The 23,415-nt window shown below is 35.3% G+C and overlaps 2 protein-coding genes across 3 annotated transcripts in view; one reads left to right on the top strand and one right to left on the bottom strand.

Annotated features, from left to right (window-relative positions):
- The window catches only part of LOC142334681 (vacuolar protein sorting-associated protein 35-like), a 43,015-nt gene extending 22,223 nt beyond the window's left edge, over positions 1-20,792 (bottom strand). The window contains exons 1-7 of the mRNA XM_075382905.1: positions 20,663-20,792; positions 18,509-18,729; positions 17,590-17,783; positions 17,236-17,418; positions 10,562-10,764; positions 2,436-2,645; positions 1,046-1,194 (exon numbers count right to left, since the gene is read on the bottom strand). Of these exons, the coding sequence (XP_075239020.1) occupies positions 1,046-1,194; positions 2,436-2,645; positions 10,562-10,764; positions 17,236-17,418; positions 17,590-17,783; positions 18,509-18,729; positions 20,663-20,764 (1,262 nt within the window). The 5' untranslated portion in view covers positions 20,765-20,792. The remainder of the gene's footprint in view (positions 1-1,045; positions 1,195-2,435; positions 2,646-10,561; positions 10,765-17,235; positions 17,419-17,589; positions 17,784-18,508; positions 18,730-20,662) is intronic.
- Positions 19,136-23,415, top strand: part of LOC142334680 (uncharacterized) — a 244,017-nt gene continuing 239,737 nt past the window's right edge. For both annotated transcript variants that reach the window (XM_075382902.1, XM_075382903.1), the window contains exon 1: positions 19,136-19,144. The gene's annotated coding sequence lies outside the window, so the exon portion shown is untranslated. The remainder of the gene's footprint in view (positions 19,145-23,415) is intronic.

Genomic DNA, 23,415 nt, shown 5'->3' with positions numbered 1-23,415 from the left:
GCACTCAGTCACAGCACCGGCATAACATTTCTACAAACGATAATTAAGGAGCGTGTAATCAGAACAAGCAAGCATTTTTTATTGGATTTTGTAGTAAGACATACTCCTGCTTGTTAATCAGATATTTTTAGCGCAATGAGAGAAGAGTAAACCAAGGCAAAATGGGATAGAACCAATCACATTTTTGTTCGAACAAGTACAAAGCAATAGGAGCGCTATAATAGCCCACTGAGAACATAAAGGCGCCAATTAAACAAAACCGAATAACTTCAGGCGAACTGCTCTCAGCAGAATTTCGATAAGCACAAGAAGAGTCGTATCGTATTAAGTATCATAATATCAAGAAGCAAAACAGTAAATATAGCAGATATCTCATTTGAGCCATTATGATTACAATGAGTGCCAAATTTCGTCGAAAAAACGTATCTCAAAGAGTCACAATTGGAAATCGCAGCTTGTGATTTTAAGGCACAGCAATAGAAAATGATATAATCGAAACGCATAAATTAGACTAAAACAAGCGCCGAAAAAGCCAATGATAACCACAAACTCCTCGATAACTGCGAATGAAAGAACTCAATGAAAGAGTAATTGAGCATTCAATGTATTTACATACAATTATTGAATTACTACAAACTACCTGAAAGTTGTCTAAAACTGCCAAGATCAATTGTAATCCGGTCGAAATGGAAGCTACCGTGACCTCGCACAAAAATGAAATCAATAATGCTCTTCATGCTTTAATATTGGGAAAAAAATATTGGCCACTGGAATTAGAAACTATCCTGCTGCGCGCCAAAATTAGATGGAAAAGTGCCCAAATTGTCCCGAAAATTGCCAAAAATGACAATCCTCGATAACTCCTCTAAAATACGCAGATAAAAAACACTTTTAGCTAAATTTTTCTACGGCTGACATGCATTCTAGCGATATCCCTTATAACATTGCATGGGTAAAAATAAACACAAAAAACTAGATGAGCATATAGTACAGCCCACCGCGCTCAGAATACACACCAATCACGTTCATCAAAACCGCAACTAACTTTTCAATCTGAAAATTGTTGAAGATATTAGCGGTCGTTTCCAGAACAATGTTCACATATTCTGGTTTGTCAGAATAGCAATTCAGGGCCAGAGACAGGAGGGATGCCTGCATTCCAATGATCTTCTCAATCGGCGTCTTTGGCAACGTCTGCAATAATACAGAATTGTCCAATTAGCTACTACAACTTTTCAGAAAAATTAGTTTAATTTTCTTCGTTTGATACTCAGAACATACAAAAGCGTGCTAAATTAACCGACTAAGTTAAACCCTGACTAACGTTGGTAGCATATACTCTGATGACTTGATCTACGGTCTTCATTGGTTTACCCCGCTTCTTCTAATTTCGTTTTATATATATATATATATATATATATATATATATATATATATATATAAATATATATAATACAATATAAATTGTTTACGGATTACGCATAATAAAAAAGGACATTTACATAATTTATATATTTTCAAATATCATATGCGCTCCGAAAGGACACCATTGACCCCCTATGAATCGTTTTTAGGCGCCTTTGTGAGGAAGATAAACAAAAAGAGTTTGTTGGGTTAATGCAGGGAAAAGGACTTCCTATGTGTCTAAAAAACTTGAAAACCAAAAAACACTTCTTGGAGTTAAACGGCAGTATACAGCTTACAAATATCGATGGCTCCAATCAGCCAAAAATATAGTTTTTTATGTCTAAGGAACCAATAATATAGTTTTTAAGGAACTTTTTAGCAAAAATTTTAGCTTGCCATTCTTTCATTTCTCTTAGACTTTTGAAAAAGTTTTCTTACTTTGATTGTATATTCATTACACTAAATCAACAATACAATTTAAATATTTGTTTGTACCAGAAACACCAGGAACATAATGCACTAGTAACATTTGCGAGGGTAACTAAATTGTATCCGTTTCTTACACCCGGCACACAAAAAATTCTTTGTTTATTGAGCTTGCGGCTTCGGAAAACCCCACGAAAAAAAGTTAATTTTAGATAGGTAATAAAACACTTGAGTACTTAAAGAGCGTGTGGCCAGTGGGACTTGAAATGAAATTATCACAACCGAACAAATTATCAAGACAAACTGAATTTTAAAATGGCGGTTAATTTCCTCGAGGGTTCATTTCCCATCTAAAATTAGGTCGTTTTTTTTCCAAAGGTGTTTATTTCCTACACACTGCGCGTGTGTTTGCAATCAAGGAACGCGTGCTGTAACATTGACATTCTCCTTAAAAGAGATTTGAAAAGCAAATAAAATAGCCGTTGCCCATTATAAGCGTGGAAAAAAATGCCAATTTTGTAAGTTTCACTTCACTGGAAACAGTTAAATTAAAATTTTTATCAATGCCCAAAAATATTAACCAAAAATACTACAAATCGTACTTTTATGATCTGTTGAATTTTCTCCGAGAAGACAGAGAAGAGTTGCAGCTCAGGTGGGATGCCAATGCCACCTTGCTCCTCGTTGGCCATTTGAGTGAGACGAGAGATAAGAGTAGTTATGATGGAGTTCAGATCCACATCTTCGTGCAGCGATGAACAGGCCTCCAAGTACACTTGAAGTGTTGCCAGGTGAAACTCGTCCGGAAATACCTATAAACGTATTTTTAAAAGAACCAGCAACTTTGGAAAACCATACTTGGGAATGAAAACGCAGATACAGTTGTAGTTGTAGTATAGATGTGACAAAATGTCTTGAAAAAGAGGCCAATCGCGGTTTGCTCTGCGAAGCACATCACCTGTTCCAACTCAGGCATTTGCCTCAGTAAAGTTCAACCGGAAGTCAGAATAGCCACAATTAAAATACGGCTAGTAGGTTGCCACAAAACAGCTGCAATCGCTTCTTAGAAAAATAGTTTCATAATGCCAATAGAACAACACCTAAACATAGCCGGCAGATTGCCGGAAAATAGCCGCCGTTGACGGGCTTGACGCACATCGGGATTGACACAGAAAAAGCAAAGATAAAAATTGAACGACTTTTTTCCTAAGTTTCAAAAAATGTGCTCTTAATCGGTTTGCAGTAGCAGTTGGATTCTAAAACTATACATAATTCAGCATTTCAACTGAAAGCTAATAAGCTTAATAATTATGTCAGCTAGCAATCGCTCTAATAAACTTTGATAACCTAATGCACTGACTTAATGACCGGGCTTTATCGGTTTATCCCGTCTCTTCTGATTTTGCTCTTTTGACTCTGACAGTATACATCACATTGCGTATTTCAATGCGTGGAAGAATTTAAAAACCATTCAGTTGAAACAGTTAGGGAAGTAAGTCAAACGTGGAAATCGTGACTTATGTAAAACGAAAAACGCGATCAAAAGGTAAAGCAAATTAAAAAACATAGCCGGAAGACTCCGGAGTCGACTCAAAGTAACGAATTAAACTTCCAAAAAAATTCAACCACCAACTGGTACAACTATTAACCTTATACTATGCAATTTGAAACAACCAAAATAATTAAAGCAGGGAAAAATTATGAATAAGTTTTCTTGGAAAAAAACTTTTAAAAGTTGCATTTCCAGAAGCATTGTGTATGATAGATTGTTTGATAAAAATTAACCCCTCTCAGCAATTGACTATCAAACGATAGAATAAATCTAACCAACGATACATCTCGAGAAAGGAGAAAAATCGAGCAAAAAGAACAAACCCTAAAAAATCTGCCAATATTATTAAGTCAACTTTGCTGACAACCTCAAGGTCTCAATGAATTGTTACCAACACACCTGAAAAAGCCGTCCCTGCTGATTTATTGACCTACCCTCCACCCAAACACACTATGACACACAAAACGTGAGCAAAAACAAAAAATTAGAAGTACTGCAGAAATAATTACTTTGTTTTACTTAAAAAAAAGTGCTATCAAACCTTTAATTGGTTGGATTTAAAGACCATAAGCCTGTCAACAACTGTAAGTTAACGCTCAAAAATAAAAATGCAGAACATTTATACTGAAAGTCAGAAGAACGTCAAATACGTTAAAAACAGAAATTAAGCAGAAAAGCTCAATTAAAACAATTTTGTAAATCCAGATACTGAAAAAAGAGTGCAGAAATCGTTCAAAAGAGTCTCAAAAACGTCGAAATCACAAAATTAGCTCAAGATTGCATATAAAACAATCATATAAGATTAAAATGGCCAAACATAGCTGGCAGATTGCCAGAAAATAGCCGCAATAGATTCGTAGATCGGCAGTCTAAAAAAAACAGTAAAAAAGACAGACCAAAAAAAATCGTCTTTTCATTGAAGGCTGATGTGTTACATTTTGATTAAAAATCTGTATAAGTTATTGCTGCCTCTATTAGCTGATCTCAAATAACCTTCATTTAGGGTGACACACACCCATTTGACCTTATCTCTTTGAATTAAAGTAAAAAAAGTCAATTTCAAAGTGAGGAAGTCACTTTTGAGAGTGAGGTAAGTCAAGTGTGACCAAAAATTTAATCACGCGCATGAACAAAAAAACTCGCTCCACTAAGAGCGAAAAATGACGTCACACATGCAATTCAGTTGAAATTGCGTGAACGAATGAACAAAAAGTGGCTATGACGTCACATGGTCGTAACAAAAATCATGACGAAATAAAAAAAAACCAAGAGAAGGCCAATAATAGCCCCAGCTATCGCTGTGCGGCTATTAAAAAGACTCCCAATTGCACAATAACGTGTTAAGATGATTTCAAAAAACCACTTTACCAAAAAAAGGAAAAAATTTAAAAAGTTGCTTCAAAAAAGCAGCACGTGATCAAAATAATTAGCTCGCTTAGCAAAAATTTTCTTTGTACCTACTTTTCTCGCTCTCTCAGAAACGCGATATGGATGAAAATCACACTCTGTGCTCTTAAATTTGTTCAACCGTCTCACCTAAACGCTTAGTTTTCGCGTGCGGCATTGACTTTTGCATCCTGTTTTTAATACACTCCAAAAAATTATTGATAAAAAAGACGCTCCACCAATACTCCTCTCCGAGTAGTAAAAAACGGAGAGCGCCTAAATAATAGCCGCTGAGAGGCTGACGGCGGCTATTAATAATACTAGAAAACTTTAATTAAACGCAATTGCCTGGTTGTTGTAATCTCAAATAATTTGTTCTAAAAGCTTCTTGCAGATGAGTTTCAATTGTGGTGAGTATTTCACAGTAAACATAAACACTTGAAAGAAAAACGGGGGATAATCAGTTGGCAACTGCAGGAAATCATGGGTGACCAGATAATTACTAACACGAATGACAGCACAAGTCCTCGACTACAACTAAAAAAATTGAACAATCTAAAGACCAAATTATCGCTTTATTTATATTAAGTATTTCATATTAAACAATTAATAAACCAATATACACGAAAATATACAAATAAAAATCTTTTGTTTCAGATGCATAAGGTTGTCATAGTTAAAGGGTCCTAAAACATCATCCTAAACAAATTTCAGACTATGGGACTTAAAAAAGCAAAAAAACATTCAAGAATACCACAACAAAAAAGACAGTAAGAGGACAACACATCGCAAAAACCGATAGTTACTAATGTATGGAAAAATCAGTTACGTCAATGTTACTGAAACACACAATCAAACATAACCGACTAGCGTCGGGCGAATTGCTCCCAAACGACCGGCGAGCTGTTGTCTTTGTCACTAGCTAGCCACAGTTTAGTGAGGCTAGCTCTAGCTTGATTCGACTATGCAAATTTTAGTTTTCTAGCCTTGTTAGTAAATAAATCAAACAACTGATATTTTAAAAATTCGCAAAAAAATTAAAATTTTTTTAAAAGCTTTCAGATTTTGCAGTGAAAAAGTTCAAAACTATTTTTTGTCTCTGGAGTAACCTATCTGCAAGACTTGAAAAGCTTCGTTGGCCAGTAATAATCGTTAAACTCGGAAAAGTAAAAAAAAAGTCAAAAAATTTTGAAAACCGCAAATTTTAACAAAATGTTGCTAAGATTCAAGATATTAAAATCTTCAAAACCAATCCATTGTCTCAATAAACTATCCATTATCCCAATTTCAAGCTTTAAATAGTTTCACGGGCTCATAAAGAACCATAAACTTGGAACATAATAATTTTCTGAAAATTTGAAAAAAAAAATTAAATTTATCAAAAAACTGCTAAAGCTGGAGTCATTAAAAAATTTGTACCCAATCCATTAGTTCTAAAAACTATGCAACAGGTTATTATCAATCCTTGGAGAAGATCCCCAGGACCACGGTTCCAGAAAAAAAACAAAAACTTAAAAAGATTCAAAAAACTTGAAATTTACAAACATTTTCTAAAATTTGCTGATAATAAAATTTTGAAAAACATCCCATTACATCTAGAAGCTATGAAATGACCTATAACGAAACCCCATAGGTTGCTTGGCTATTGAGTCTAGAGAAACCTAAGAAATGACAAAATTTTCAAAAAAAATGAAAAAAAACTTCAAGTTTTATCAAAAAATTGCTTGAACTTGTGATGTTAAAATGTTGAAAACTATTCATGCTCACTGAAAATTTTTCATTACTTTATTATCAAACCCTCAAGGAAATTTTCTGGCCCCTGGGTGAGGACAAATTTAATAATGACAATAACTGTCAAAAAAACTTTTCGCCAATCTATTATCAAACCTTAGAGGACGTTATGTGGCTCTTGATAAATTTCAAAAACATGAAAAAATTGCAAGTTGCATAAAAAACTGCTAAAAATTGTGATAAGTTGAAAACTAATTCATCACCAAAAAAGATTTTCCAGTAGCTTATTATCAAACCCTAACGGAGATTTTCTGTTAGGCTGAGAAACCTGAATAACGACCATAAATGTCAAAAAATTGAAAAACAGCAGATTTTGTTTGAAAAAATGCTAAAATTCGTGAGGTTGAAATCTTGAAAAGCATTCCATTACAATTGGAAAATATACAGTAACATATTGTCAAACCCTAGAGAAGGTTCCTCGGCCCTTGAGGCTGGAGAAACCTAAAAACTGACAAAAAATTTCAAAAAAACTTGAAAAAAACGTGAAAATTAGTATAAAATTTCGGGTTTTAGCGATCGGTTGTTCATCAGTAGCCACCGGGGAGGGGGGAGGTGCACCGGGGGGGGGGGGGGGCTGACGGGAAGGGCGGGGGTGGGCAACAGAGAGGTGGGGGTGGGGGCAATAGTGGGGGGGGTCAACAGTGGGGGTGTCTTCAACCTTTAAGAACCGCCCTTCACACCATAAGTTTAAGTCTCCAAAACAGTTGGAGCTGAAACAGAGCTGAAAGGCTCTAAGAGCACTTAATGCCCGCTGGGCGCTACCTGTTTATCCCGTTTTGAAGACAAAAGTCAAAAGCCTCAGACGAAAAATCGGTCAAGCGAAAAATCGCATAAAAAAGACAGACAGGACTAATATAATTGCTACAAACTTCGTTTGAGAGCAATTAAAAATCAGATTTTGGGATAGATACTAAAAACTATACCACAATAGATCGTTAGAATCAAGTTTTAGAAAAAAACAATTTAGGACCTCCGTAAACTGGAAAAATTTGCGCCATTAGAGAGAAAATAAGACCATTCAATAAAGAGACTAAAAGATAGTACACAAAAAACTAAAAATGGGCCAAGAAAAATCGATGTTTTGAAAACATTGAAGCCGAAATGATTTGAAATATTTAAAAAGTCCCAATCATGATTTATTAAAGCCAACAGACCTGATCTGAAAACGGTTGAGAAGCATCCATTGTGCATCATTTAATAGAAAATGCGACCTGTCACTAACTAGAATAGGGAGAGAGAGAGAGAGGACCGAAGACGGAACTACATTAGGGGTTTAAAGTAGAAATAATAAAGGAATAGTTTTTGAAAACGATTCGTGAAAACGTTGTTCAAATCATTTCATATACAGAACAATCAAATTGACTATAATAGGATTCATTACAGAGCCAATGAGACCTGTCATACCTGCCAAACTGACAGAACAAAAACAGCTAATACACTAGGAAAATCGAAAGCTACTACACTGGGACGCTCGTATTTTTGAGAACAAGCGTCTGAAAGACTCAAAAAAGATTCAATATAGAGCCAATGAGACCTCTGAGAGAAAAACAAAAACTAGCAAAAAGAGAAATAAATACCTTTTTTAAAAAGTAAGGTCAAAGTAATTAAAACAGTTATATTTTCTAGAAAATAACTAGACTCGTAAAGACTATTATAAATAAAAATAGATTCTTAATAAAAATTCATTATAGAGCCAAGAGTAACTTTCGTTAACAAGATTGATTGACAGGTAAAAAATGAAAAACAAAGTGAGTGTCAGAATTGTTAAAACCGTTAGAACACATTTACTGCTTTTTTGCAAATTTTCATTCATTTTAAAAGTATTCACAATAAATTTCACACATCAATATCACCCTCTTTTATCTCCTTTCACTACATTGTAACTAAAAACATAACCGACTAACTTCGGGCGAATTGCTCTCAAAGGACCGGCAACAGTGGGGGGGGGTTAACCTCTAAGAACAGCGCTTCACACAATAAATATAGGTCTCCAAAAGAGTTTCTGTGAAACGCATACTTGGAGCCTAGAGAGCTGAAAGGCTCTAAGAGATCTTAATGCTCGCTGGGCGCTACCTGTTTATCCCGTTTTTGAGGACGAAAATTCCAATGGGTCAGACGAAACACCGGTCAAGCGAAAAATCGCAAACATAGCCGGCAGATTGCCGGAATAGCTGCGAAAAAAAGACCTGCGTGCCATATAATAGAGATAGAAACAGATACAGATCTAAATTGAAAAAAAAAATCGACGCCGCTAAAAAAACTAGGTAAAAAACATTCAGCAATAAATTAATAAAGCTTGTTAAAATCTAATCACGCAAATGCCTTTAATACTTTTTCTAGAGAGAGTGAGAAATGACGTCACGCGCGCAAACGCTGTTAGTGAGAGGAAGAAGTCACGCAGAAAATTTGAATTTTTCAGCTTTTTGGTGTGTGAACAAATGTAACACGGAAAAAGAGCGTCAGATGACGAAAAAAACACACAGCTTTTTGGTGTGTGAACAAATGTAACACGAAAAAAGAGCGTCAGATGACGAAAAAAACACACAGCTTTTTGGTGTGTGAACAAATGTAACACGAAAAAAGAGCGTCAGATGACGAAAACAAATGTAACACGAAAAAAGAGCGTCAGATGACGAAAAAATGGACAATGAGTGAATTCAGAAAACCATTTTAAGAAAATCAGAACAAAAAAATAAGAAAAAAACAGAAAATCAATATCAAAACGCCGCATGTGACCAAAAATTTAATCAAGCGAATGAACAAAAAACTCGCTCCACTAAGAGCGAAAAATGACGTCACACATGCACTTCAGTTGAAATTGCATTAACGACTAAACAAAAATCAGATTTGAAGGGGTTGTGACGTCATATGGTCGTCACGAAATAAAAAACATAGCAGCAAAAGTCCTCACGTACAATTCAAAGAAATTTCATTGACTAAACAGAAAACTAGACTTAGAACGGACTGTGAATGGATTGGGAAAACCATTTAGAAAAAAATCATATCCAAAAAAGTGAAAAAATTGCCGCATGTGAAAAAACCACTAGCGAGAAAGAGAATTTTTGTTTAAACACCGTTTTCTCACTCCTTTAAATTTCCTCACCAAAATCACTACTCCGATTTGACTTCAAAAATCATGAAAATGTGTGAACAGATCTTAAAAAAACACCGCCCCAATACAATTCAAATTCTTTGAATTGTAAAAAAACCAACACCGCAATATAGCTCCGCTCAGCATACAGCTTCGCAGCTATAAAAAGACCGACAGGACTAATATAATTGCATCAAACCTCGTTTGAGAGCAATTAACCGCGACTACAATTTGACGTCTCGTTCAAAAGAACAGAAACTCAAGTGTGAACACATTTTTAAAGCAGGCAGAGCATAATATAATTCAAAGTCTTCAAATTTAAAAAATGGAGCGCACCTAAATAATACCCCTTGAGAGGCTGACGCGGCTATTAAAATCAAATTAAAAATCAGAAGCAAATTTTTTGACTACTTCAGATCAATTTTTTAAGATGTTTTGAAGCAAAAATGGGGTTGGAACAATAAGGAATGATAAATTATTGATCATAAATAGTGTAATAATGTGTAAGTGTTTTTTCTGGAATTTAATATCTTTCCAAAGTGTATCCGTCTTAAAATCGTCAATTAAAAATTCGCATTCGTTTTTCAGTTCATTTTAACTTCTGGTTCCTATTGGGAAATTTGGTGAAATGAATGTGAAACTGTTTAGCAGCAAAACGTCATTGTAGATGTCGAGCACATTTTTCATTTACCATAGTATACTATTTTCATTGTCAGGTGCCATGCTTAAATGCCTGATCAATGCCAATCTCGTCCAAAAAGGAAAGCGCCTGAATAATGGTCGCTGTAATAGCAGAAGGGCTCATTATAAAAAGTGGGTAAATTTTAGGTGAAAAATTGCCTTTCAACGCTGATCTATCAAAATTACACACCAACCTTACCTCTCGACTAAATGAAACCTAGACTTACATGAATAATGACTTCCATCAGGTACTCTTGAGCCAATGCATCTCTGCTGTTGACAACTTGTGCCAAAATGATTGGCAGAACTTTGTTTTTGTACATGTCCACATGTAGATTCTCAAGAGAACTCAAAGCATACAGATTGGCTCCTACCAACTGCTTCAGATCTCTTCTCTCTTGTTCTCTCATCTGTCTATCCTTCGTATGACCTGCAAAAAACAATGCACAACAGGCTGTTAATGCTATGCAAAAATAGATGCTGCGCGAAAAAAAACAAAGCCGAGAGATTGCCCGAACAGATGCAAAACAGACTTACGGGCCGTCGAATACAGATAGAAGGATACCAAAATGAGTTTTAAAAAGTTGTCGAAGCCGCTTAAAAACTTACAGAAAAAAATTTTTTGGATAAATTGTTTATAAGGGACCTTTAGTACACAAATTAGCTTCTTGACCTTAATCATCAAAATTAAATATAAGTTTTTTTAAGTGCAATTTCATTAAAAGTGACACTTTTTGAGTGAGGAAAGTCACGCATGATGGAAATCTAATCACGCAATGACCCAAAAACCTTTGTTGAATAGAGTAAGAAATGACGCCACACGCGCAAAATCCGTTAGTGATAGAAAGAAGTTATTCAAGCAATTTGACTAATTCAGCATTGCTGAGTGAACACATGTAAAATGAAAGAACGTCAGATGACAAAAAAGCATAACAGGACAAGTCCAGACTATATTTTAATTTTCTTTCAAAATTTCTATCGACTAATCCAAAAATTAGATCTAGAATGGATTGTACAATCAATTTTCAAATCCGACCGCATGAGAAAAAAAGCACTAGCGAGAAGAGCATTTTTGTTAAAACGCCGTTTCCTCAATCTATTTTGAAATTCGAGCGACGGAATGAAAGCTGCAAAACCCCTTGCTTTTTGGTTCCACCCGCTCCGGTGTGACAAGAATATCACTTTCATTTGCCTTCAAAAATCATGAAAGTGAACAAATCTTAAAAGACAGCGACCCAATAAAGTTCTATGTTTGAATTACAAAAATGGCAGAAAAGTCCTGATATACAGCTGGCAGATTGCAAGAAAGCAGCAGCGATAACTCCGTGGGTCTGCGGTAAAAAAAATACGACCAAAACGAAATTTCTCTTCTATTTATTGTTATATTTTGATAGGCGAACGTTTAACTGATTGCTATTTCTATTAGCTGCTCCCAAACAACCTCCAAGTAAAGTAAGGCACACTCAGTTGAGCCTATCTCCTTGAATCAAAGTGAAAGGTTGTTTTGACACTGATGAAAACTGTTTTAGAGAGTGATCAAAAGTTTAATTTAGTAAATTCACTTCACAAACAGGAAAAAAGACGCAACGTTACGGAACCACTTCAATCAAAATTGCATGAATGAATGAAAAAGCAGGTTTGAAATAATCGTGACGTCATACGGTTGTAACAAACATCTCGACGATTGAAAACTGCACGACAGGTCCTGACCTAAAATTCGAATAAGTTTAATTACATAAAAAAACCTAGACTCAGAAAGGACTAAAACATTAGGAAAAAACATCAAGTCAAGCGTGAAAAAGGCACCTGCGAGACCAAAATCGCCACTTCAATTGGAGTTAAAAAATCATGAAAAGTTGTGAATAGATCGTTAAAAAACATGGACCCAAAAAAATCAAATGTATAAACTGTAAAATAAACCAAGAAGGACAAAAGTAGCCCCAGCTATCGCTCTCCTGCTGTTAATCACCGTTAAATGAATTTTCATTGACTAAACAAAAACAGACATAGAAATGACTAGGACTATATTTGGAAAAACGTAGGATTATCGATGAAAATACTTTAAAAAAGTTGAAAAATCAAGTAGAATTGCCGCATGTGTATAAAAAAAACTTGCAAAAAATTTTTTGGTCCGTTTTCTTGCACAAAATTCATCCTTTTTTTCACTCCACTTCCTGATTTGGCGTGACAAAAATAACTTTTCAAATTTGACTTGAAGAAACATAAACTAGCGTCGAATGAACTTCTCTCGATCAACAGGAGGGGCAATTGAATTTTTAGAGGGCACAGATTAGATGTTTGATGGGTGCAAAAAATCAACAGGGGTTCAACATCATGACCTCTAGGATTTCAGTCTCACAAATTAACCACTAACAATGTATTTGATTCTCTACTTGCAGTTGCTTTTATAATAGCTCTAAACTTTACTTCAGAAAAAGAGCAACCTAGACCACTCAAAGAAGAACCCAAGCACGAAAAACTCACTCAAGAAAACAAAGAAGGTTCTACAATAACAGCGCAAAAACAGTAAAGCGGAAAACTTGCAAGACACACTTAAAATATCTGCTTCGATTTTCGTTCAAGAGCAATTAAAAAGCAGCCAGTGATTTTAAAAGAAGTCAAAATTCAAGCCATGAACAAACAAAACTCCTCCTCAAGCCGCAAAAGCTGTAAAAACGACTTTCCTTTGAAAAAAACTACAAAACTGCTACGAACGGAGAAAACCCAGAAAACAAAAATACCAGCAAACATTTTCAGTTGCGAAACTCTCCACAAAATGCTAAATACTGCCGCACAACAATTTTTCTAAAACAACCCTTGTATTTTTTTCTGCATATCACTCACTGTTAGACATTTTAAATGTTAATTAAAAAAACAAAAATCCTGAAAAAATTACAAATTTGTATAATTTATCATATTATACAAACAGCATTGTATAAATTTCAATACCCATTCAACAGCTCTCCATTAACTATTGAACAGAAAAACTATTGCAAAAATCTCAGAAGCACAAGAAATAGGCAAAAATAGGAATAAAAAACATAGAAAAAGAGACGAAATTTGATCAAAATTACTTAATTCTATTTAAGATACAAAAACCGACTATCGTCAGATGAACGGCTATCAGGCGACCGGTGGAGGTCGCTTGATAGCCGCTTAAGGTTGCTTGATAGCCGACCGGCGGATAGCCGCTTGATAGCCGCGGAAGTCGGTTAATTTATAATTTAAACTAGAAAGGATGCAGCTCAGAAAACTTTTGTACGTAAAAAAACCCGGACTCCAGGCCTCTAGTTCAACATCTCAACATTAATGTACAATGGAGTTGATTCTTTATCGCTGTCAATCCCTTTTATAATAGCAAGAAAAATTATTTCAGAACGAGAGCAACTTGGATCAATCATAAAAGATGAACTTGAGCGTGAAAAGGTCATCCAAGAAGTCAAATAAATTTCAAGAACAAAAGCGCAAAAACGGACGAAAACTTCGCCTAAAACCCAAACACAAGTTGCTTCAAACTTCAATCGAGAGCAATTAATAAATGACCCAAGCTTTGTTCAAGAACATCTATCATGAAAATATGTGAAGAGATCTTTAAAGAGGGCCCGAATACAATCCAAATTCTTTGAATTGCAGAAAAACATAGCTGGCGGATAGCCAAAAAAATAGCCGCAATAGCTTTGTAGATCTGCAGTCCAAAAAAAGTAAAAAAGACATACCGAAAAAATAATCTTTTCATTGAACGCTGAGATGTTAATTTTGATTACGAATCTGCATGTAATTGCTACCTTTATCAGTTGCTCTCAAATAACCTTCATTTAGAGTGGCACACATTCATTTACCTTATCTCTTTGAATTAAAGTAAACAAAAGTCAATTTCAAAGTGAGGAAGTCATTTTTGAGAGCCAGGTAAGTCACTTGTGACCAAAAACTTAATCAAGCGAATAAACAAAAAAACTCGCTCCACTAAGAGCGAAAAATTACGTCACGCACGCGTTTCAGTTGAAATTAGATGAAGAAAGGAACAAACATAACCGACTAACGTCGAGCAAATTGCTTTCAAACGACCGGCGAGTTGTTGGCTTCGTCCGCAGCTAGCCACAGTTTAGTGAGGCTAGTTTTAGCTTGATTGGACTATGCAACTTTTAGTTTTCTAGCCTTATCATTAAATGAATAAAAAAAAACTGATATTTTAAAAAATTGCAAAATATTGCAAAATTTAAAAAAGCTTCCAGATTTCCCAGTGAAAATGTTCAAAACTATTTTTTGTCTCTGGAGTTATGTCAAGTAACCCGTCTGCAAGACTTGAAAAGCTTCGTTGGCCAGTAATGATGGTTGAACCCGGAGAAGAATTTTTTCAAAATTTCTGATATTAAAATCTTGAGAACATTCCATTACATCTAGAAGCTATTCGTAACTAAATTATAACATAGCTGGCAGATTGCCAGAAAATAGCCGCAATAGATTCGTAGATCGGCAGTCTAAAAAAAAACAGTAAAAAAGACAGACAAAAAAATTGTCTTTTCATTGAAGGCTGATCTGTTATATTTTGATTAAAAATCTGTATAAGTTATTGCTGCCTATATTAGCAGCTCTCTAATAACCTTCATTTAGAGTGACACATACCCATTTGACCTTATCTCTTTGAATTAAAGTAAATAAAAGTCAATTTCAAAGTGAGAAAGTCATTTTTGAGAGTGAGGTAAGTCAAGTGTGACCAAAAATTTAATCACGCGAATGAATAAAAAAACTCGCTCCACTAAGAGCGAAAAATGACGTCACGCATGCAATTCGGTTGAAATTGCATGAACGAATGAACAAAAAGTGGCTGTGACGTCATATGGTCGTAACAAAAACCATGACGACGAAATAAAAAAAAACCAAGATAAGGCCAATAATAGCCCCAGCTATCGCTGTGCGGCTATTAATAAACAAAATTGTTATAATTTGTGATATTAAAAAGTTGAAAATTGTTCCATGACCGAGAAAAGTTTACCAGTAATGTATCATCAAACCATATCGGAGGTTTTCTGACCCCCTGAGGCTCAATAAAAACCTGAACAACGACCATAAATGTCAAAAAAATTTTTAAAAAAATTGCCAATTTTGTCCAAAAAACATGCTAAAATTCGTGATGTTTAAATCTTGAAAAATATTCCATTACATTTAGAAAATAAACAGCAACCTATTTTTAAATCCTAGAGGAGGTTCCTCGGCTCTTGTGACTGGAGAAACCTAAAAAGTGACAAACATTTTCAAAAAAAACTTGAAAATGCAAGTTAAATAAAAAATCATTAAAATTTGTCATATTAAAAAATGGAAGCTATTCCATGGCAAATAAAACTTTTTCGGTAACTTATCATTAAATCCTTAAGGACGTTTTGTGGCCGTTGCGTCTTAAAAGACGTGAATAAGGAAAAATGAATGTCAAAAATGAAAAAATTTGCACGTTTTGAAAAAATGCTAAAATTCGTGATGTTAAAATGTTGAAACCCTTCCACTACCACTAGAAACTAAAAAGTAACCTATTTTGTCTAAAATGACAAAAATTTTCAAAAAACTTAAAAAAATGTGAAAACTAGTATAAAATTGCTTGTTTTTAGCGATCGGTTGCTCGAACGTAGCCGGGGGGGGGGGGGGGGTTGCACCGAGGGGCTGACGTGGAGGGAGGGGGGCATGAGTTCGATGGGGCAACAGCGCGGTGGGGGTCAACAGGGTCAACAGTGGGGGTGTCTTCAACCTCTAAGAACCACCCGTCACACCATAAGTCTTCAAAACATTTTGAGCTGAAACAGAGCTGAAAAGCTCTAAGATCATTTAATACCCGTTGGACGATACCTAGTTATCCCGTTTTTGAGGACGGAAAGTTAAAATCTTCAGACGGAAAATCGGTCGAGCGAAAAATTGCATAAAAAAGACCGACAGGACTAATATAATTGTTATAAACTTCGTTTGAGAGCAATTAAATAAAATAAAGTGGTTGTGACGTCATATGGTCGTAACAAAAATCTTGACGACGAAACAAAAAAACAAGAGAAGGCCAAAAATAGCTCCAGCTATCGCTCTGCGGCTATTAAAACTAGACATGGAACAAACTATGAGTGAATTGGGAAAACCATTTCTAAAAAAAACGGATCAAAAAAATTTTGAAAAAAAACAGAAAATCAATGTCAAAGAGCCGAATGTGAAAAAACCATACACCAGAAATGAAAATTTGATTCATACAAAAAATTAGGCCCAGAATGAATTATGAATGGATTGGAAAAACCGTTTAGAAAAAATGCGATCCAAAAAATCGAAAAAACAGTAAAAAAATCAAGGTGAAATTGCCGCATGTGAACAAAAAATCACCAGCGAGAAAACTAATTTTTGTTCAAATATCGTTTTCTCACTCTACTTTACTTTAAATTTAGAGCCAAAAATTTCACGCCCCAAAACCACTCGCTTTTTCGCTCCACTTCCTGTTTCGGCGTGCCCAGATCACTACTCCAATTTGACTTCAAAAATCAGGAAAAAGTGAGAAAAAAGAGCCCCAATACAATTCAAATTCTTTGAATTGTAAAAACTCTTTGAATTGTAAAAAACCAAGAGAAGGCCAATAATAGCCCCAGCTATAAAAACGAGCCATTTAATTTATTCGTTGAGGTTAATTTGAGCAACCGTTCTAAAACTCGGGAGCAATTAGCTCTTAAATACGCTCAGGATATCATAAATGACTTCACACAACCCGTAAAACTACGCTGCCGGTCTCGATTTTACTCAAAATCTCAATTCTAGTTCTATTCAAAAAAACCCGAATCTGATGCTTTGTTTAGCTATATGCGAATAGCTGACACTTTGCCAAGCTTCATTGAACGTCAACTTATTTTTTTGCGATCAGTTCTTATTGACTGCATCAACTGACCTTGGTACTGCATGCGCACCCAAAGTTTCGTCATCTCCGTAAAGTTCATGAGAATGTAGTCGATGGAGTCATGTACTGATGTTCCCGGCATTTGAGAGAGGGAGTTCGAGGTATCATCGCCATTCATTCCCAGGCCAAGATTCTCATTTGCAGCCGCAATCTGAGCCATTGTTGGCAAATTTCCTAAAGTTGAGTACCACAAATAGTGGAAAGCATGACCTCTCAAGATTAGAAAAATATATCAGAGAGTCCTGCTTTTCAAAGGCCGATGCCTCTGGTCTATTTCTCAATTTGTGAAAGTAAAGGCTGTTGATTTGCTACCGAATATGTAGGCATTTCCTATCTTCTATTTACCTGGCAAAATGTTTTTAGTGGTCTGTATCAGGTAGTTTCTTAAGAAGAGTCCTCTGAGAGGGTGTTGGATGCCTCTGCACATCTCGACCATGTCTCTCAAAATGTCCCTGACAAAGGACTGTTGTTGCTGTTGAGACTCCTGTTGTTGCTCTTCTGTCTGAATGTATACAACTCCTACTGTCACCAACAAATACCTATAACCACACTGTCCATGAATAGCAATCATCATCTGCCAACCATATAAGAACATCGTGGTCCCGAGCATGAGTATCAAGAATTCGCAATTGAAATTAAAATGAACCAAATGTACTTTTTTCCCAAATTATTTATAACAGTTGTTATCGAGGTAAAAATTTATAAATCCGTTCACATATAAATAACCCCTATAGTTTCCAAATGATGTTTATTTCCAATTGACATTTTCCGCAAAAAAAGACTTTGTCCCTCGCTACAAATAGCTAGCACAAGTGCAATTTTTTGCACTTAGCCAGTTGTTTATCGTGCCTAGGAATATTCCTTTGATTGACTAAGCCAGCACAACCCATTTCTCAGACATTAAGAATTACCGAATCATTTGCAACTGGTATAAATAAACATTATGTACCATGTACCAGTACCAGCCAAATTCAAGAACCAATTTTGTGCAAAACATTCATTTGCTCAATCAGCATTTGTTTGATTGGATTGAGCAAAGATCAAAATTTTTAAGATTTTCGGGCGTCTAGAAAAGTATGAGCAAGCGCACGAATTTCCAAATTTAGGTTACGTGTGCATTGCGTAGCAAACATGCCTTTAAAGGAGCACCGAAAACGTCGCCCTTCTCGTTTCAAGACACCCGGAAATCTTAGAAACGCTTTATCTATGCTCTATACAATTCTACACACAGCTCCATTCCAGACTTGGATTCAGTTTGACTTACAATCTAGGTAAGATGTTGCCAGCATACTGGACCAGTTCGTAGAGGTCCTCCACTCTTCGTCCCTTCCTATATTCATCTAACAGGTACTGTTCCAAGTGTCGCATCTCATCAGCAATGCAAGTGTACAACTCGTAATAGTACTTGGGAGCCAGCACTGAGGTCTTCAGTTCCGACAGCATTATAGACGCATGTTTTAGGCCATCCATCAACTTAGATTTGTCCTAAACATTTTCATTTTCCCATTACTCAGTTAAATAGAAGAAATTGGTCTGCAAAATCCCACTTAAAATTTTATCTTCAATCGTTACAAGCATCCAGCTGACATAAAACAGCAAAAGAGGCTCAAAATTTGTAACTTAAAAATATAGCTGGCAGATTGCCGGGTTATAGCCGCGAAGTACACTGTTGTGACCTGTTGTATCAACAAACGATAAAGCAAAGAGACTACAGCGCATGAGCGTCAAACGAAGGCTATTTTGCCTCTCCTTATTTGATCACTTAATGCACAAATTTGTTCAATCAAGTAATAGAAACCTCTAAAGCAAAAAGAACTACGTGGATGCGCTCCATTGACCTTCAAGAACAGATGTTATTTTCTAAAGTCTGCATAATTTTGTAAAAAAACTTATTAAATAGGTCTTTCTGATTAACTGTAATATCGGGGGCAGCTGCGGATGCCCTAAAGTGGCTGTTTACTTGGAATTAGTTCATGGCACAAGTCACTGGAAAATTGGACGGACATCAAGAAGAGGCTCCGTCTGACGAAGGAAAAGATCACAAAGTTTGGATACAGTTTGCATCTATCTGCCCAAGAAAAAAAAGCAAAATTGTTCAAAGTCGCATTCGATAAATTCCTCAGCAGGGAAATTTCACCTTGTGGCACGATTTGATTATTAACTCAGTAACGAACCCGATGAGCGATCCACCAGAAAACAGGAAATCAGAAAAGCAAATCTGGCTATTGGCATTGTTTATTGTGTTAAAGGATCCGAAAACGAATTAACAAGGTATAAGAGTGCTGCATATCGTTAAAAATCTATACCGAGTGAGCAAACAAAGGCAAGAAGCTGGTGACAAGTTAAAGCAAACTCTACCTGGTTCATTATCTTGAAATAAAAACTTGAAAATTTACAGAAAATACGGTAGCAACTTCAAACTATTAAAAAAATGTCAAAGAAAGCCTCAAAAGCAGCAGAGGATAGCAATTGCCAGACGAATAAAAGAAGTGAGTGAGAGGATGGTTTTGCGAGGTTCCAAGAGATTAACTTCTTCGCTTCCAATCAAAAATTTTTATCCTCTCAGTCACAGTCGTTATCTTGGTGAAAATCCCAGAGATTATTTTACTTGGTTTTGATCAAAATTATAGAAGCAATGGGGAAAACCAGTTTGAAAAGTATAAAATTTCAATATGCGTGGTGTGTAACTGTAATATGCACCCAACACCAGGAAATCAGAGGTATTAGGGAAATAGGTGTTCATCCAAGGCTACTTTACAAAAATTGGGTAGAAAAAAAATGAAGGTGACAATTTTCCACAATATTGAACGATGGCTATTTGAAGAAGTAGAAAGTCTGAAAGTAGAAAAATTGAGATTAAAAAGTCAAAGACATACTAGAGTTGATCGGAGAAAATCTTTAGTTGACGGAGCTGTAACGCCTAGGACAATTTAATTCTGAGCTTCATAAATCAAAAACTATTAAAAACAGTCCCGAACAAACGAAGCACGACTCACTCCAGCTTAAAACTACGATATTAGTGATTGATTATCTGTTCAATAGGAAGTAGTTTATGAGAGACGACAACCAGAACACGTGTTCTTGAAATCACCAGCGGAGTTCGCTCAATATCTCATCTTAGACCCTAATTGTTTTGTATTCTCAAAAAAGACCAATATGAAGTTTTTGCTTTTATTGATTCTTATATATTTCTTCTTGAAATAAAAGTTTTAACAGTTCAGAAAAGTTATTGAAGTTTAAGATGATTACGATACAAGCTATGGAGATGTGGGCTTTAAAAACAGACTCTTCGGAGCTTTTATTAGGTTTAAATCTAGACCCTAGTGAATTCAAATAGCATTTCAAGCAGCTAAATTTTTAACTTTTGCGACTGAATATCTATCAAGTTCAGACAATGATAACTGCAGAATTAACTTACAAGGCATCTTTTCATTTCCATTGCCTGAGTCGCCACATTTGCCTTTGCTTCATCCAATATCATCTCCTGCTCCTTAAGTTGAGTAGCATTTAACGTTGCCATTTTTTTCTGAAATACAATGACATTCTAATGGACATTAAAAGCTAAGTATTTATTATTCGCTCAGATATACATTTCTTGCTTTTCAAATTTAGCTTTCTAAAACACGTACCAAAATGGCTTCTGCTTTTCGCTCGATATCAAATTCTTTGAGCAGAACATTACTCAAGTATTTAATTAGTTCTGTCGCACCTGTTTGTCTTTTTCAAAATTTTATCTGATTTTGAAGTGTTACGCCAAATAACTCCGGAAAAAAGAATGGTTTTTTTTATAATAAAGCATAATAGCACAAGAGACCTCATTGACCAGCTAACATCAGCTCAAACTTTGATAACAAAGATGAAATTTTGCACTGATATAGTTGAGCAAGGAAACAATGCTATGTTCCGCGGATATTTCAGTTTTCAGGAAAAAATCAAACTAAACAAATCAAAAATAAGCAAAATATCAAAGTGAACTATGGTAGAAACTCAATTTGTGAAACAATTGAGTAAACTGCAACAAGGCACAACGTAAATTGCGTGTGATCATATACATCGTTAAAAAAATTAAAATAGGCAGCATATTGCCTGAATAGCTGCGGAAGAACAGACTAGCCTGCCGTATAATAGAGATAGAAACAGATACAAATCTAATCTAAAAAAATCGACGCATCTCAAAAAACTAGGTAGGAAACATTCAGCGATTAATTAATAAAGCGTGTTAACATTCATTGCGCAGAAGCCTTTCATTAGGGACCTTTACTGCACATATAAGATCCCTTGACCTGAAACTAATTTAAATTAAACATAAGTTTTAAAGTGCCAAAGTCATTTTATTGAGTTTGTAAGTCACCTATGATCAACATCTAATCAGGCAAATGATCTTAACACCTTTACTAGAGAGAGAATGAGAAACGACGTCACACACGCAAACGACGTTAGTGAGAGGAAAAAGTCATTCAGAAAATTTGACTTTCAGCTTTGCTGTGTGAACAAATGTGAAACGGAAAAGAGCGCCAGACGACGAAACGAGAAAAAACCAAGAGCACCGCAATGCAGCTCCACTCAGCTTACAGCTTCGCAGCTATGATAACATGACCGACTAACGTCAGGCAAATGTTGGTAGCTTACAAAAGTATCCTCTCGATTAATTCCACATATCTTGTGGATACCTTTCGAACAATTTTTGTTTTAGTTTAAGCTCCTACTTGCCTTCAAAAGTTCACACATTCTTGTACTTTTTGCATCTTTAAGCCCATGATTAATTTCAGCCGTTGGATTTGAAAAGAAATCGCTTTTCCCGCAAGGTATAAGACAAAAAATTCGATGTGGCGCAATTTTTGGATCTCGGATGTCCTAAATTGGCTTAAAATAACTAGGAAGATTGTATTGTATCTACTTGCTTATTCGTACTAGAAGTTGTCTTCTCACTAACTCTTAGTTAATGATATATATTGATGACGCTCTTTCTACATGACTACATACAGAAAACGTTTCTTTTATACCTACATCTTATTGAAGAAATTTTGCACAATCCTCTTAAGCTTACGCTAATATTTTCTCTCAATCATGCCACCAAGCTGATATTACCTTAATGTTGACAACTGATATCCATAAATTCATCTCAATCTCGCAATAATCTACGATAAAATTTTCAAATTTTCTTAACTGCTAATTATCTGCTTCGCTACTGCTCTTATCTTCATTAAACAAAACTCAAGAAAAACCTTTTGTCGAACGAATCGCTCTCAACGTGGAAGGGTTTGACTTTAGTAGTCGCCATAAAAAATTGCTAAAGCTCGAGTCATTAAAAAATTGATAACCATTTCACCTACTTCAGACATTATGAAGTAATTTATTATCGAACCTTAGAGGAGGTCCCTAGGAACCTGGTGACGGAAAAAACGATAAAAAAATTCAAGAAGATTTAAAAAACTTGAAAACTGAAAATTATTTTAAAATTTGCAGTTATTAAAATCTTGGAAAACGTTCAATTACATCTAGAAGCTATACATTAACCTATAATAAAACCCTAAATGAGGTTATGCGGCTCTTGAGGCTGGAGAAACCAAAAAAATTCAAAAACTGCTAAAAATTATGATAAAATTAGAAAACTAATCCAAGGCCAAAAAATTTCTTCCAGTAACCTATTATCAAACCATAACGGAGATTTTCAGTTAGGATCGAAAATCTGAATAATGACAAAAAATGTTAACAAAATGCTTAAATTCGTGGTGTTGTAATCTTGAAAAACATTTCATTACAATTAGAAAATATACAGTAACCTATTGTCAAACCCTGGAGGAGGCTCCTCGGCTCTTGAGGCTGGAGAAACCTAAAAACAGACAAAAATTTTCAAAATACTTGAAAAAATGAAAGTTTGTAAAAAATTGCTAAATTTGTCATATTAAAAACTTGAAAGCTATTCCAAGGCAAAAAAAATTTTTCAGTAACTTATTATCAAACCCTTAAGGACGTTTTCTGGCCCCTGCGTCTGGAAAGACGTGAATAATGGAAAATGTCAGAAATATTGAAAAAATTTGTACGTTTTGTAAAAAAAAGGCTAAGATTCCTAATGTTAAAATATTGAAACCATTCCACTAACACTAAGAACTATGCAGTAACTTTTTTATAAAACCATAGAGGAGGTTCCTTGACACCTAGGCCTGAAAG

This window comes from Convolutriloba macropyga, chromosome 2 (genome assembly GCF_964194025.1).
Source record: "Convolutriloba macropyga chromosome 2, txConMacr16.3, whole genome shotgun sequence".
NCBI classification, from domain to species: domain Eukaryota; kingdom Metazoa; phylum Xenacoelomorpha; order Acoela; family Convolutidae; genus Convolutriloba; species Convolutriloba macropyga.
Note: the sequence above shows the minus strand (reverse complement) of the source record. Positions and strands in the feature narration are given on the sequence as shown.